A 16458-nucleotide genomic window follows, 5' to 3' on the forward strand; every position below is an offset into this window, starting at 1 on the left:
CTCAGGAGAAGGCAGACATCTTTTTGGCGGAAAGCTACCAAAACTGGCAACTCAACACAAGAGTACAGATGAAAAAATAGACCTACAGGCCAGAGGGGTGAAATGCCCCTTTGACGCTCGTGAATGAGCTTTAAGACCTTCCTGTGGTCCGCGAGTTGGAGGGATTTGTCTCCTGAAACATACTCAGGGCACAACTGTAGGACACTGCTGAGTTTTAAACCTCTACTTTGAATTTTGACCGCTAACTGAAATCGACTAGAGCTGCTGCAGAGAGGGACATGTGGAAAAGAACATTAAACGAGTTACCTACTTTTCACAACCACAGAGGCCACAGCAGAAGCTTCCCCTTTCACATTGAGGGCAGAGATATGATACTTAGCAGTGTCGAAGAAATCACAGCTGGAAACAAAATGGTTATCACGATTAACTATTAACGGCATGAATAGATTCAGCGCTGCAAAAAACAAACAAACACTAATACCGTTTATCTTGGGTGTGTGCTGTTAATTCAGAGGCCAGCTGAATGATTACCTACTTCTTGATCTCCAGAGAGTGCATGTTGTAATTGCTCTCAGCTGTGTACTTCTCGGAGTGGGCTTTGGCATCGATGAGGACGTTGTTTTTATACCTTAAAAGCAGCAGAAAACCAATGTTTATTTTTACTCTTGTCTTCAGAGTTTTTAATTGCCATGGTGCATGTAGGTGTTTATGTGGCAACTGTGGAAAATAAACTCGACTGACGTGTTGGATGGAAACTTCTCTATGACACACGCATGACAGACTGTTTTCATCAGCCTCTTTTTTTGTGACTCAGAGAAGAAGGGAACTTATAAACCTGGAACGTACCAGGCAATCCTGGGTTTGGGCCATCCAGCCACGGTGCAGTGCAACTTGACATCCTTGCCCTCCCAAACAGTTTGTCCACGGGGCTTGACAATGAACTCTGGGCGGTGTGTCAGGCTGTCTGGGTTCATTTTCTTACGGAACTCCGACCATTCCTCCATCTGTAGCGGGAGTGTGTGATATGAAGCCCATCAACGCCTGTATGGGTCATGTGAAAATGGTTAAACCTTTGCATTCACAAAACTATGGAAAGGATTTACCGTCCTGCTCATTTCCAGGCGTTCAGCAGATTCCCTGACATGCTTTGACCTGGTTTTCTTCTCCACTTTCACCTCCATGGCCTCCCTGGCCTCCCTGACAAACAGGTTCCTCATGGCCACATAGTTGATGCCCTCCTCTGTGACCTCCTCCTGGGCCTCCATTAAGCCCCGAACTACATCATGACTAGAACGATACAAACCAACCAAGATGTGAGAACAGAGAGGACACTATGAATCTCAGAAATTATACTGATTACTTGCTAAGAAATATCCACAAACTCAGATTGCATACTCACTTGGCTCTAAACACCGGAATAACATAGCCGATAACTTCTTTGTCCTTGTCCATTGCCAGGTAGGTGCGTTTGGCTCTCTTGGGTAGTGGGCTCAGTTTAACCACCTCCTGCCCCTTCTCTGTCTTCACAGAGATCTTCTTGCTAAGAGGTAAAAGGCATAATTGATCTTACTAAAGCAACAGTGTAGCTCCAAATAAATTGCATGATTATTTTTTTTATTATTATTATTTTATTAAATAATGATGTGCTGAGTGATTGTGGAAGATTCCTTGGCTTTTTTCAAAGAAAAAAATTTTTTTTTCATCTTCAGAAGAAATAAAATGCCAGTTAGCTGAGTGCCAGAGAAACAACCTGAGCCAGAATCAGACTTCTGCATCCGTTTGTTTTCTTGGAACAAACAAACAATAATAGTAAATGTGGTTCTCAGTCTTTTCTTCCAATCACACAAACTTTTATAAAGTTTTCTTTACCCAGTTACAACCAATGCAAAAATATTCTTGGTGGAAAATATTAAGAATCACATTACAATAGAAACACACCAGGATTTTGACAAAGACAGAAGGGCGATATTGTGCTTGTTTTTGATGTTTCTGATGTTTCACTCAAAACTAAACATTTAAATAAATATGTTGGTTACATAAAGACATATTCAGCTGGTGCTATAGTCCAGTTACTCAGAGAGGAAGATGTATTCCGGTCCGCTCCCTAAGATCCTGACCCATTTACAGTCTGTTTCATTAGCCTCTTAGTCCTCACTATTGTCAGAAGGCTTTGTTTTTAATGGAACTGGGACTGCTGTACATAAGACTTGTTTTAAAGCCTCACTCTCACTCATGATCTCTGCCAAGTCAGCGCTAGTCTATCCATTTGGCATGAAAAGGAAGCAGGAACGCGTGGCTTTGATGAAGTCTGTTATGTACTGGTGAAGCAGGACACAATCTGTGGAAGGTGCTCAATGCACAGCAGAGACAGACAGATGGAGTCTCACAAAAGATGCTGTAATGTCAGGACGTTATTTCTATTGCTGACTCACCAGGTGAGCTGAGAGGATGCCTGCTTCAGTGTGAAACAAAGTCAAAGGTAATAAAGTTTGATGGCTGAAAAAGAGCACTTCTTTTCCGACTGACAAGCTACAGAATGTCAGTCTGAAAATCAGAATCAGTAAAGTACAAATTGATTTATTTTTTTTAGTAAATAAACAAGACACAGATGCTTAAAATCAACAACAGCTATCCTGTACTACTGGCCCACGAGTTAATACCTATCAGACTACTGTGAAAGCCAGCCTGCAACCAGCTACAATATCATCACTTCTTTACAATGTCTTTACAGTTGGCTTATAGGCAACAAGCTCATGTCGCATCTTCAAAAATAGCTTGGCTGTCCAGGAATATAACTGGCAGCCCTTCACTACAGCTGAAATTCTTTCCTTGACCTCATTTAGAAAGTTATCCCAGCTCCAGCATGTACACTGAGCACCACAGCTTAAATGACAAAGAAATGCTAACCATACTGCATGTTGGTACGGGAAGGTGCATGTTCATAAATTTCAGAGACAAAAGATAAACAAAAACAAGCCCAAGAAAAATCACTGGCTTAAAAATAGAACCTGACTGATATTTCTAATTAGGAGGAATACCGATACATTGGCTAATTCTTTTTTTTCAGACACATGAAACATATGCAGATTTTCCAGTATTTGATAGGTGTAGTTATTTACGTAGGCTGGTTGTGTTTAAGGGATTTGAAAGACTTGCCTTAACAGAAGTTACAGAGTGCCCTCTGGTGGAGAAATCAGAATCAGAATCAGAATCAGAATACTTTATTGATCCCTGGGGGAAACACTGCAACATCAACACTCAAATATGGCTGAAGGGTGTTTCTCCGATCTTCTTTCCCTTTTTTAAATGTTTATTTGTCAGTCATTATAAATGGTGATGCTGACAGAGCAGCAGACAGTTATCATTGTCCAATAGTATCGACCTGTCAATAAATCAGTCAGGCTTTATTTAAATTCCTTACAATATTCACTAATGTGTAGTTTTAAAGATGTCAAGGTAAGGCTGTAAACCTTTTGCCATTATTAACCTTTTTGATCAAATTGAAATCCTTAAATTGCATATTTTATTCAGCTTGTGGCCTAATAACAATAATGTGCAATTTAACAGAACAGAAAACAAATGAACAGAAGAAAAGAAATTATTTCATTGAAGAAATAAATGTCTTAGCAATGTTGTTGTATTCTAATGCTGTTGTTGTATTGTTGCATTCACTGTTTTTCTGTATTACTTCAGTGGGTTAATAGATAAAAGTATGTCAATATATCAGCTCTAACACAGTGGAAATTATTTTATTTAAACATTACAGTCTGATCCAACATTGCAAACATTCTCCCACAATGTTTAACTTGCAAAAGTACATTTATTTGCTGGCAAAATGCCTCATGAAAGTCTAGCGCCAAAGCATCAAAAATAAATAGTTTGTCCAAGTTAGATAGTGTGTGGGAGTCTGTGTCAAACATTGGATCAGTTTGTCCCTCTCCTATGCACCTGCCTCCTTAAATAGATGTTATAGCAACAAAACTCATGTATAAACACAAACACATGAGAAAAAGCCTTTGGATATGAACTTAGAAACATTACTTTAAGATATAGACTTTATAAGTGGATTACTCTCATATAACTGGACAATTTAGGAGGTTCGATATTGACATGTCTGCTTTGACACTTAGAGATGAGATTTAAAATAAAAGTCAGTTCACAAATCTGAGCTATAAAAAAACAAGGGAGAGTGGCTGTTGTTTTACATCTATCCTTCTGTTTACCTGGCAGCCATGTGTAATGGTCCCCATGCTATTACGCCAAGACTCCAGGCCCTGAACCCTATTGCTTTCTTGTACTTGTACTTACACACTTCTTCAGCTTTTTCCTATTTGAACAACTATTACAAAACATTTTTTCCTTCAGATTAAATGTCTAATTCCTGATTAAACCTACCGTATGTAGAGAAAGAGCTGGAAGGAAAATACGTTGTCACCCTCATGATTTACCATTTAATACACTTTAAAACTTTAAAGGCCATGCTACAACAGTATGTTAACATTAAAAAGTGCTATATTTTCTTTTTTTAAAATCTATTACCGTAAAAAAGAAAATCAATTAATAAATTATAGCATAAAAAAGCACCTGCTCTCGATGAAAACCCTTTTTGGTATGCACGCACTCTCCTTCCTGCTGCTAAACCCACTTCAGACCACAAGCACAATGCTGAATATTTGAAGGGGAACATTCATCATTTCTGAAGTACTAGGAGTGGCAGGTTACAACCTTGGACTCTGCAACCCCTTCACTCTAATCCTCTTACCGATGCCTGGTGGTCTTGAAAGTTGAGAATGACTGCTTGCTAACAGACGACTTGCTGCTCAGGTAATAGCTGCTCTCATAGAGATGCTGCTGCTGCTTCTCCTCATGTTGATGTTGATGCTGATGCTGCAGCTTCTGCGTCACTTGTAATGATGCTGACATCCTGACGGCCACTCCGCCAACTTATAATGACTGTCCTTTACTTTACCCGCTCTGTGAATCAATCTGACTGTTATTATTAAAGACTGGTTTCTCTACTGGAGGTTAGTCTAGTGCAGAGGCCGGTAATAAGGTAGTAGGAGCAGGGATTAAGGGATAAGAGAATTGGTTGCTTGTTAAAAATATGTTTTTAAACTTGTTATTGTGATTTTTTGTTTGTTTGTTTTGGGCAAGCAGCTTATGTGTTAGCTCTGGTTAAGATCTACTTTTGTGTTAAATGAAGCAGCAGGTGATAAACTGGTGGTTTTGATGATTTTTCAATTCAATTTAATTCAACTTTATTCACGTACTGTGAAATCACAGCAACAGTTGCTTCAAGGCAAAGTGAAGACCCTACAACAAAGAAAACCCCAACAATCATATTACCCCTTTGACCAAGTGCTTTGGCGACAGTGGGAAAGGAAAACTCCCTTTTAACAGGAAGAAACCTGTTAAAAGCCATCTGTCGTGACCGCTTAGGGTGGAGGGAGGAAGAAGACAGAAGGAAGCCTTGAACAATAATATGTAAATTTACAGTCAGATCATTTCCTGCAGTGGGCTTTTTAAATGTTTTGTGATGTTTTGTGACTTGATAAAAACTGCCCAGTAATTGAAATCAATAGGAAACACAACTATGCAGGAAGACCATGGATGACAAAAGGACTACAAAATGCCAGCAAAAAAAAGAATACCTTATATCGAGAATTCATAAAAAAGAGAACAATAGAAACTGAAATGAAGTATAAAACTTACAAAAATAAATTAACTAATATAATGAGATCCTGTAAAAGAGAGTATTACATTAAAAGGTTAGAACACAATAAAGATAACACAAGAGATATATGGAATGTATTAAACAGAATAATCAAAAATGAATCAAGGAATAATGATTACCCTGGGTACTTTATAGAAGGGACAAGAAGTATTAATAACATGGAGGAGATAGTAAATGGCTTTAATGAATTCTTCGTAAACATAGGGCCAAAACTGGCAGAAGAAATAAAGGTTGATGGAATAGAAAGGGACACTGGTGAAAATATTGAAAGGAATAGTAGCTCAATGTTTTTAAGAGCAGTGGAAGAGAAAGAGATTTATGACATGGTTAGAGGACTTAAGAACAAAACCAGTACAGACTGGAATGATATTGATATGGTAACGGTAAAGACAGTTATTGATGGTATCGTAAAACCATTAAAATATATATTCAACTTGTCGTTTCAAAAAGGAGTTTTTCCACAAAAAATGAAAGTTGCTAAAGTTATTCCCATTTACAAAACCGGTGAAAGACATAATTTTACAAACTATAGACCAGTGTCAATACCCTCCCAGTTCTCTAAGATACTGGAAAAACTCTTCATAAAAAGATTTGACAGTTTTGTGGAAAAATATGAATTAATGACAGATAGTCAGTATGGGTTCAGAAACAACAGATCAACAGCTTTGGCACTGATAGATTTAATGGAAAAGATAACGGAATGTATGGATAATAAGAGGTATGCGCTCGGAGTTTTCTTAGATCTAAAGAAGGCGTTTGATACTGTTAATCATGAAATTCTATTAAAAAAACTGGAATAGTACGGGTTTAGGGGAGTGGTTTTGGAATGGTTAAAAAGCTATGTAGGGAATAGGCAACAATATGTACAAATAAATGAATATAAATCTAATTTGATGGATATAGCTTGTGGAGTACCTCAAGGTTCAGTACTGGGTCCAAAAATGTTTATTATGTACTTAAATGATATCTGCAGAGTATCGGAGATTTTAAAGTTTGTAATATTTGCAGATGACACAAATATACTGTGTGCAGGTGGGGAATTGCCACAGGTTTTGGAAATGATCACACAGGAATTAACGATATTAAAGAAGTGGTTTGATATAAATAAATTATCATTGAATCTCGATAAAACCAAATTTATGTTGTTTGGAAACCAAAAGAAAAACATCGAAGTAGAAATATGTGTTGACAATGTATATTTAGAAAGAGTAAATGAAATAAAATTTCTTGGGGTGATCATTGACCACAAGCTCTGTTGGAAGCCACACATTACTTATGTTCGGGGGAAATTGGCACGGGGCATTGCCGTCCTGGGGAAAGCAAAGCATATGTTGGATCAGAAAGCACTGCACATTTTATACTGTGCTTTACTACTGCCATATATGAGCTACTGTGTAGAGGTCTGGGGAAACACATACAAAAGTAACACACAAACAATAACTATAATACAGAAAAGGGCCATTAGATTAATAAATAATGTAGGGTACAGGGACCTTACAAATGCACTCTTTGTCAAAATGCAAGCTATTAAATTCCAAGACTTGGTGAAGCTTAAAACAGCGCAAATAATGTATAAAGTCAGAAATAAATTGCTTCCCAAAGAAATCTGTAAATTGTTCATAGAAAGAGAAGGTGGGTATAACTTAAGAGGGAAATGGAATTTAAAAATACAAAGTGCTAGAACAACTTTAAGAACTATGTCAATCTCAATTGCAGGAGTTAAATTATGGAACAGTCTAACAGAAGAAATAAAAGACAGTCAAAACATAAAACAGTTTAAAGTAAAATATAAAAACCTAATTTTAAATAAGTATAAGAATGAAGAAAACGGGGTTAACCCAGGACGGTAATGTTGCTGGTAATGGTGTTGCGGTTCTTTTTTGGTTGTTTTTTTGTTTTGTTTTGGTTTGTTGTTTTTCCATAACTTGTGTATCTGCAAATATACACATTCTGTATTTTTCATATGAAAGAAACTATACTGTGGTGGGGCTTGCTAATTTCTTGTTTTGATTTATGTATGTTATGTTTTGTTTTACTTCATATGTTTATATGTTTCATATGTTGTTTGTTTAATTTAAGACAAAAAAAAAATTAAATGAATGAGAGGTAAAACTTGAGGGGGTAGGGACAAATAAGTAAATACTTCAGCCTACTCCTTTTCAAACAAATAATGGAATGATATTTTGTAATGATTGTGAAGGCACATGTTTGAAATGTTTGAAATAAAAATGAACTGAACTGAACTGAACTGATGAACTGGACACCAAGCGTGGACAGATGGCAAGAACAAGTTAAAATATACTTACTGATTTTGCAGGTTTTGTGTAATTAAGCTACCAAATATCTATGTTCAGTACTTGCTTAATTGAGGGTTATTTAGTTATTCATATATCCGAGTTATAAAATGTCAGAATATTGTGACAATGGCAAATTCCTAAAGCCTAGATGGTTGTTTCTTCAAAATAAAAGTCCAACTTCAAAGGTTTTATGTTTATTGTAAGACAACATAAAGCAGATTGGAATGAATGAAATATTGATATTTTGTCTAATAATAATAATAATAATAATATCATCCAGCTGACCTTTCCCCATGTGAGGCCACTTAAGTTATTTTAGATATGGCTCAGGTTAAAAAGAAGAGCAGCTCCAGCTGGGAGGCAGGCAACAGTAACTATATGATCTGCAGTTTCTCCCAAATTACACAAAACTATTTTCTCCTTTTTATGTGCTTGAGCAACATCTACTACAAGCAGACTAAGCCATCCAGAGTTACACACTGAACTGGACTGTAAGCCATGAAGGCACAGAATGCATTAAAAACATTTTAACAAGGCCAGGTCATAAAAACGTAAAGTTTTGTAAGGTAAGGCTGGTGTTAATTGGAAGATTAGGATGACACTTCACTACAATGACACATGCAGGCTAATATACCAGAGCACTAGTTCTCAAAATGAACAAAACCCTGTTAGTAGGCTATGTAATAAAACTGATTAATTAAAACACATTTATAAACAAACTAAGTAAAAAATAAATAATCATAATCATACAGTGGAAGCCGGCCTAGGGCCTTATGGAGTCATGGTTTTAAATGATAACCAGAGCACATAAGTACTTCAGCTTATTTAAGAAAATATGCACACTCACTCACCACAAATTAAAAATCCACAATCGCTGAAAATAAGAGAAAATGTGTGTTAATCCAGAAGTAGCTAAAGCAAGTTGAGATCCAGGCAAAGCAGCAGGGTGAGGGGCAGTGGACAGGGCGGCAGTCCACAGAACAAAAATAATGCTGCCACTCGGCAGAATGCGCAAGACACCGTCAGGACCTTTTAAGGCTGGGGCAGCTTTAAATTTAGACCATGAGACCATGAGACAGGCCAGCTGAGCTGAGGAGCTTCTTTTTGGCCTGGCCCTCCGCTGTGTACTGTACTTCAGGGGCATATGCAGGACTCCAGTGGTTTCACCCAGTTCACTGTAATAAAAGGCATATGAACTGCACCACAAACCGAAAAAAGAAGAAGAAAAAATGCCACTAATAAAAGAAAATACAATAGAGGACGGGTTCTCAGTCTTAAAAAACAAAAACCTGCTAACCTAGTACAATCATATCATCCACCGACCAAATTTAACACCAATGCTGTTAAGTTTTAAACTTCACTTTCCCTTAGATTATAGTTTAGCTTATTTGTTTGAAATCGATCCGTTATTATTCCGCTGCGCAAAAAAATATTTAGTGGTTCAACTTCCTTATTAAATATTGAAAACAAAGACTCATTAACCATTTTGGCCAATTCAAACAAACGTCTTGGACATGCAAGTAATTGCTGCCACCTAGTGGTGACATATGTTGACTACATTATTAGTCGTCCGGACAAATAAAAAACATGATTCAATTAAGGCTGTACTTATAATCGTATCAGTGTATAAATCATGGATTTATTATTACCACAAGCAGTACGTAGGTCATTTCATCCAAAACAAGAAGAGGAGAGGGACGTAAACAAACCCAAGGCGTGGAATATTCCAGACTGTTGGTTTCTTCCAACTTCACTCTCATTGGTCAGTTTAGGCAAGAGGAAATAAAACATTGATGTTCCTCTTCATCAGCTTGTGTATGCTGTGGTAGCTGTGTGTGCAGCTTTTTGGGCCTAGAAATTATACGTTTTTTCTAAGGTAGGCGATTTATTTTATGTTTATGAAGCTGCAGAGTTTGAGGACTAAGGACTCGTTTTTTTCTTGTGAATAAATCTCTGCTAGCTCGCTAAGGCTAGCCTGGTCAGTCAGTTATTTAGGTCAGCAAGGGGCTAGCTGGCAAAGCTGGCAAATAATTAAGGGGTTTTCTTCGCATTTTGTGTGATTCCTGCATTGCGCTATGTAGTGCGTGTGTGCTACAGCTCAAATATGAGTGATGTAAACAACATGTCAATACCTATATTTGCGTTATTGTTATGTTATTGCGTGACAGGTGAGCATAATTTGAAATTATATTGATCTAATAACATAAATATCCAGTAAACAAATGACAACTTAAGTGCTTTCGTATCACAAAACAAGTACCGAGTGCATATATCCGTTGTAAGTGATCATAGACTGAGCTAAACTCGTCAGACTCTTTAGTTAGGTTCACCCATTACTGGATTGGACCCCCTTTTGTCATAATTCGTTTAAATCTTCAAGGCATAAATTGAATAAGGAACTATATTTGACATTCCTAACCAAGTCTGCTTTGTTAAGAGACTGCACTGAGTTGGTGGCACATGATGTTCTTGTTGACTACGTACTTGTGTTAATGTAAAGTTGTACCTAACAAAGTGGCCACTGAGTGTATAATATTTAGCTGCTTTTTAAAAAAAGGCAAATTAGGAGGCTATATGACAATGTGATAGTAGTGTCAACCAAATTGACTTTAAATTGAATTACCAACATCTTGTAACCATGTTAATAAGTTTTCATTAGTATTAAATGCATTGCCTGAACTCACCTACATTAACCTTCCAGTTCATAGCTTGCACAGTAAATAATCTAAAGACACTTAATAGCCAGTGTAACCAAGGAACTTTCACCAGATGGAGAGCGTCAGTAATGAAGTCAAGATAAGAAAAAAATGTGAATGAATCTTTCATTTGAACGTGTTGCTTGATCCAAGCTGACAACTTTCATGCTCCTGTATTACAGGAGAGGGACTAACAACCTGCCAACATGTCAAGCAAAAGGGCCAAGGGAAAGAACACCAAAAAGCGTCCTCAGCGTGCCACCTCCAATGTGTTTGCCATGTTTGATCAGTCTCAAATCCAGGAGTTCAAAGAGGCTTTCAACATGATCGATCAAAACAGGGACGGCTTCATCGACAAAGAAGACCTTCATGACATGCTGGCCTCATTAGGTAAACTTGATTTATTTACACATATTTAGTTAGTGATAACGTCTTATGGAGTTAAAACTGCATTATTTGGGGCTCGTATTCAGAAGTTAAAAGATTTCAATCTTTTTCTAAAAACAAACCATTAAATGTGGTTAGCAGGTTAGAGTCACTCTGACCTTGAGCTTTTTCCCAGGTAAGAACCCCACAGATGAGTACCTGGAGGCCATGATGAATGAAGCACCTGGCCCAATCAACTTCACCATGTTCCTGACGATGTTCGGAGAGAAGCTGAACGGCACAGATCCAGAGGAAGTGATCCGTAACGCTTTCGCCTGTTTCGACGAGGAGGGCACAGGTGAGCTGATGTGTTCAACTGTTTAAGTTTCGCATCTTTTTATGTGAATTTGTCTCAGACTCTGGCATGTAGAGACATTGTTTTGTAGTAAGTGCTTAATTTGAAGATATCTGCTCAGTGCTAACATCAGGAAGCACCTGCAAGAGTGAAACTGTTTCTTCACACAGGTGTGATTCAGGAGGAGTGCCTGCGGGAGCTGCTCACCACTATGGGTGACAGGTTTACAGATGAAGAAGTGGACGAGCTCTTCCGCGAGGCGCCCATTGATAAAAAAGGAAATTTCAACTATGTAGCATTCACACGTATTCTGAAACACGGTGCAAAGGATAAGGATGACTAGTGGGTTCATTCTTTACTCCATGTCTATGTTTAATGAGTTTCCATTCAAGTTAGGAAAGCTATGTTCTGTAATTTGGCTCATGACAAAGCTTTACTGTGGTCTACTTTACTGAAGCTCATTTGTTTAAGCTGCTTTATGGACCTCTGGGTCCCTCCAACCAATCCTACTTTGAAAGCTTGTTTGCACATCTGTCATAACACTACTAGGGGGTCTCTATAAGCTAGTGGAGATGTATAAAAAGACCCCCACGGATAAAGCTGGAAATAAACTGACACCAGATGTCTGTTATTGCAAATGAATCAGCTGTATTTTATAGAATAAGCGTGGAGATTAAAATGTATTCTGAGAAGAATCACCAGTGCTCTTTATTTTTTTTAAAGTTTTATTTTAAAACCAAAGAATTCGATGTGATGCATCAGTCTTAGCACAAGATTCAAAGATACATGAACACTCAGGATCAGCCACTGGATTTAGGTGCTTGATTTCTTAGGATTCTTGATGTTGAATATAGTACATGCGATTGCGATATATGGACACTCCTGCAGTACTAACCTTTTCTTTTTTTACTTGTAATTTTGCTGTTATTGCTCTGGGCCAATCAGTTTAAAACCCAAATAAATTTTGCTTATCACATATGATGAAGAAAATTTGCCAGTCTCACAAGTGCCAGACTCATATTGGAAAATCCACTCATCAGTTTTCTTAACCACTTTTCACAATTCATGGTCATGGGGGGTGGGAGGCAGGGTACGCCTTGTACAAGGTCGCTAGTTGATTGCTTGTTCTCAAAAGACAGCATGGCAGGTAAAAGCCAGGGAACAGTGACCCATTCAGACCCATAAGGGCAATAAATGTTTATCCCACAACATAATAAGCCTCTTGTGGCCCAATGGGAACAATCCACTATCCTGAGTGGATATTGCTTTTTGGAACTTCCCCAATTAAACAGTGTCTATATATTTCTGATCATAAATCATTCACTGCAGCTTGTGCACAATGAGGAACAAAACTCATTATGTTTTAGACATACAGGGCAACAAACGGGACATTTTAAGATATTTGGCATTGACAGCTCTTTTAGCTAATTAAAATGGCATGTGATCCATTTCCTGCAAGTTCATGGTCAAAGTTTCTCAGTCGGCACTTTGCATCTGTCTTGAACCAAGAGGATTTGCTTGTGTTACATATCCAACATCGTTCCTGATAACCAGCATCCTTCTTTCCACTTGATCATTTGCTTCACACCAGCAATAAATAAACCAGGATCTGCTTCACACGTGAAGCTTTCTGCACACTTTGCCATTGCTCACAGAGCAATGTATAGAATAAGTGACTAAAGAGACTGCACTATTCTGCCAAAGCCAGGTTTTTTGACTGGATCTTTGATAGATGGTCTGATATACAAGCCTCGATTTTGTCGCACTGGGCGAGGAAATCCTGTGGACATATGGTAAAGATCAGACTTATTTTGATTCTCAATAGTTTTCAAATAAAGCATGATTGTTTTGTCAGAGGGAAAAACAAATACTAACCTGCACTGTTTTTATTAGTCCTTTTTTCTTCATTCTGCAGTCATTGAAATTTTCTGGAACACTCTGTTAAAAGAGGAGCAATTTGATGGTTTGCTATACATGACACACACGATTAAAGCAGACACTCAAAACAGATGCTTACGCTTAAAATAGCATTACCATAGCATCTATCTCCTCCAAGATCTTCATGAACTGCTCAGCTGCTATTTTTACTCTGTGGTCTAGTTTACCCAAGGCCTCTGCCTGGAGATCTTTGGCGAGAAAGCCCTGTGATAGGATAGGATAGGATAGGGGTGACAATAATACATTAGAAGATGGGACAAAAGAGAGCTGTGTAATATTTATTTATTTTCCTATATATTATCAAAAAACAAAAAGACCTATGATTGCTTACATTTTTCAGTCCAGTCAACTCCCCGTCTACCTTCTCCAGCTTCTTGGCCATCTGCTCCACACATTTCTCAATGTCTTTGAGTTTCCTCAGTTCAGCTTCTTCCTCTGGGCTGTTCTGTTTAGAGATTATCATCAGTGTTTTGCAAATGCACATATTCAGGCACCAGAGATGTAGCACATGTATAAATGTGCTTTACCCTCTTTCCAATCATCATGAGTTTGCAGCCTTCTTTTATTCCATAGCTGGAAAGGCTCTCTTCCATGTCTTTCAGTGACTTCCCTAAAATTAAAAAAGACAACTTTAAAACCTGATATTTTACATTAGGCCTCATTTGAGTGTGTAAAAAAAGGAAGACTAAAAGTCTACCTTTAAAGATAAGTTTCTGAGAGGCAGGTGGGACTCCGGTGGCTTGAGCGAGAGCATCTGACAGGTCTTTAACAGTGGGTCCTTTTCCATCCTCATGTCCTGTTAGCGTGATGCTGTGCTTAGAGGATCCTGAAATAGGAAAATAAATAAATATTACACAGCTCTCAAGCTATTAAGGATTGGGAGTTATCATTGTCACCCTTTTGTCTTCTATCGGTGTTATTCAGAAAGTAAATGTCACCTACCAGGATTAAAAAAACAATAATAAAAAAAGTCTTTAAAAGTATTTGCACCCATCCAATTACAGAACATGCGGCATATCTCGGAAACTATCGCGCACGTTTGGTTCAGTTTTTAACGATGGGTTGCAAAATTTTGTTTCACTATCGTGTGAGGAAAAATAATTACAAAACATTTAACAAGCGATTGGCAACAATACAATTTCTCTCAGCAGCCCTCCTGTTTCCCAAATGTGCTGTAAAGTGTCTTCAAACGAAACTAATTACAACAGCTACACAATTCTTCATAAACGTGTTTAATAAATGCTGATATTTACAGTAGTTTATATATTTAATTTGTTATTGAAGAACAACACATAACCAGCGGGATTCAAGTAACATAACCACACAGTCTGTGGAGAAGAGCTACAGAAGCTGAGCCGTTTCTAGCTAGCTTTAGCCACAACGAAACCCAATTTTTACTTATATTTTGTGGTGATTAAGGTGTAGTTTAAAGCCGAAATCTTATTACCGTATGCGACTGTCATAGTTATCGTTTGCTCCGACATTTTGCTTCCCGGCGACCTTTAATCACAACATCAAACGCAAAGCTAACTGTTGCTTATTGCTAACTACTTCCGGTGTTACAGTTTAACTGGTGATCGCGTTAAGTGGTGTTATTCCATATGTTCCTCTCGCAGAGAATCCACGAAAAATAGCCCAGGGCTACCAGTGTGTGTAATGTTTGACTGGATTAAAAATGTGGCTTACCAAAAATAATTTATATGTAATAAGTTAATTAACAACAAATAAATAAAATCACCAGTTCATGCAGATACACACGCACATTGCTGTTCTAAATACATCTTTGGGGATCTGCCCGGGGTCATCAGGGATTTGGGGTCTTTCAATATCCTACACCCTCTCTCAGGTGACCAAGGCAAGATTATCTGCTAAAAAATGATTTCTGATATTTAAATTGTTGGCCTATAATCCATTCATGAGAGACATATCTCAAACACGTCTCTCATCAATGGTATCAAGTAATTTTGAGCCTGAAAGAACATTCCTGTCACAACAAAGAAGCTGTAAGTCACTTTTACATATTATTATTTATGCTGGAATAAAGTGTAATTGAGACTCCTAAATGTCTTTTTCAAGAGAAATATGGCCAAGAGTGCATCAGAAATTAATTGGATTAATTATATTTTACCACACAGAGTAGATACAACAATGAGAATATCTTGATGCATGCTCAGTCATCCAGGTAGGTAAATCCCCAAAAGCTTTTCAGTAGGAGAGCCGTTTCGTCACTCATCCAAGTGACTACTTTAGTCTCAGCTGACTTTAGGTTGATCAATGGTCATGAGAATTTACATATTAATGATCAATTAACTGACCTCCTAGCCCATTGTTCCTTCAGTGGTGCTAGTTTCAGTCATTATGCAAATGTACTGTTTATAAGATTGGGGAAACCTAAAATCAGTTGGGACTGAAGAAGTCACTTGGATGAGCGACCTTACAAAACTTTGGTCATTCAAACCTTTTACAACAAGAGGTGTCAATGTATGTGACGAATCTACGACTAGACATATCTGGACCTACTACTTTTGTGGTTCTTCACCGATCAGCACGACCACCAGTTAAGCTTGAACACCGGAAGTACCCCCTTTTTTTCTTTTCTTTCACTTTTTTAAATGCAATTTTACTTATTTAATATTGAATTTATTATTTAAATTATTTGACTTTTTATTTATTTACTTGTTTAAAAAAGCGGAACAGCAAATACAAACACAACAGCTGCACACAAAAGTGTAAAACGCGAGCCGAAGTCTACAGCACAACTTGAAACTCTTCGATGAAACTCTGCTGACAGAGGTAAATACATTTAGCTTAAGTGTGTAGAGTTTTCCTACAGTAAAGCTTTTTAAAGTCTGTATAATTGATGTCTGTATGTATAACATGTCAGGTCATGTTGCGCCAAGGGGGCTCTCCCAACCGGCTCTGTGGCGCAATGGATAGCGCATTGGACTTCTAGTCAAGCTCTTGAGAGGTGATTCAAAGGTTGTGGGTTCGAGTCCCACCAGAGTCGCATTTTTAACCTGACCATCTGTCCTCCGAATCCTCTCAATACCGTTACTAGTCTAAGTCACGGTT

At 37.8% G+C, this 16458-nt stretch overlaps 3 protein-coding genes and 1 non-coding gene across 6 annotated transcripts in view; 2 read left to right on the plus strand and 2 right to left on the minus strand.

Annotated features, from left to right (window-relative positions):
- myom1a (myomesin 1a (skelemin)) overlaps positions 1-9190 on the minus strand; it is a 30110-nt gene extending 20920 nt beyond the window's left edge. For 2 of the 3 annotated variants that reach the window (XM_085440464.1, XM_085440463.1), the window contains exons 1-6: positions 8883-9190; positions 1400-1540; positions 1104-1287; positions 847-1004; positions 536-628; positions 311-399 (exon numbers count right to left, since the gene is read on the minus strand). In XM_085440464.1, coding sequence (XP_085296590.1) covers positions 311-399; positions 536-628; positions 847-1004; positions 1104-1287; positions 1400-1540; positions 8883-9175 — 958 coding nt within the window. In that variant the 5' untranslated portion in view covers positions 9176-9190. Of the gene's footprint in view, positions 1-310; positions 400-535; positions 629-846; positions 1005-1103; positions 1288-1399; positions 1541-4762; positions 4975-8882 lie in introns of all 3 variants that reach the window. The other variant, XM_085440465.1, reaches the window with a different exon arrangement.
- A 609-nt stretch (positions 9191-9799) lies between these two features.
- Positions 9800-12143, plus strand: myl12.2 (myosin, light chain 12, genome duplicate 2). Its single transcript, XM_085440471.1, has 4 exons — positions 9800-9907; positions 10910-11117; positions 11290-11451; positions 11619-12143. The coding sequence occupies exons 2-4, from the start codon at positions 10934-10936 to the stop codon at positions 11789-11791; spliced, it is 519 nt and encodes a 172-aa protein (XP_085296597.1). The 5' UTR covers positions 9800-9907; positions 10910-10933; the 3' UTR covers positions 11792-12143.
- On the minus strand, positions 11940-14979 carry bag1 (BCL2 associated athanogene 1). Its single transcript, XM_085440470.1, has 7 exons — positions 14834-14979; positions 14084-14212; positions 13914-13996; positions 13718-13831; positions 13483-13590; positions 13324-13386; positions 11940-13228 (listed from the first exon to the last, which is right to left on the minus strand). The coding sequence occupies exons 1-7, from the start codon at positions 14868-14870 to the stop codon at positions 13139-13141; spliced, it is 624 nt and encodes a 207-aa protein (XP_085296596.1). The 5' UTR covers positions 14871-14979; the 3' UTR covers positions 11940-13138.
- A 1322-nt stretch (positions 14980-16301) lies between these two features.
- Positions 16302-16393, plus strand: trnar-ucu (transfer RNA arginine (anticodon UCU)). Its single transcript is given in 2 exon segments — positions 16302-16338; positions 16358-16393. It is a non-coding gene; the product is annotated as a tRNA-Arg (tRNA).
- The last annotated feature ends 65 nt before the right edge of the window (positions 16394-16458 follow it).

The sequence above is a fragment of the Copadichromis virginalis genome, linkage group LG18 (assembly GCF_057382275.1).
Source record: "Copadichromis virginalis isolate Kocher_CV1m ecotype Utaka linkage group LG18, C_Virginalis_male_GT1.1, whole genome shotgun sequence".
Lineage (NCBI taxonomy): Eukaryota > Metazoa > Chordata > Actinopteri > Cichliformes > Cichlidae > Copadichromis > Copadichromis virginalis.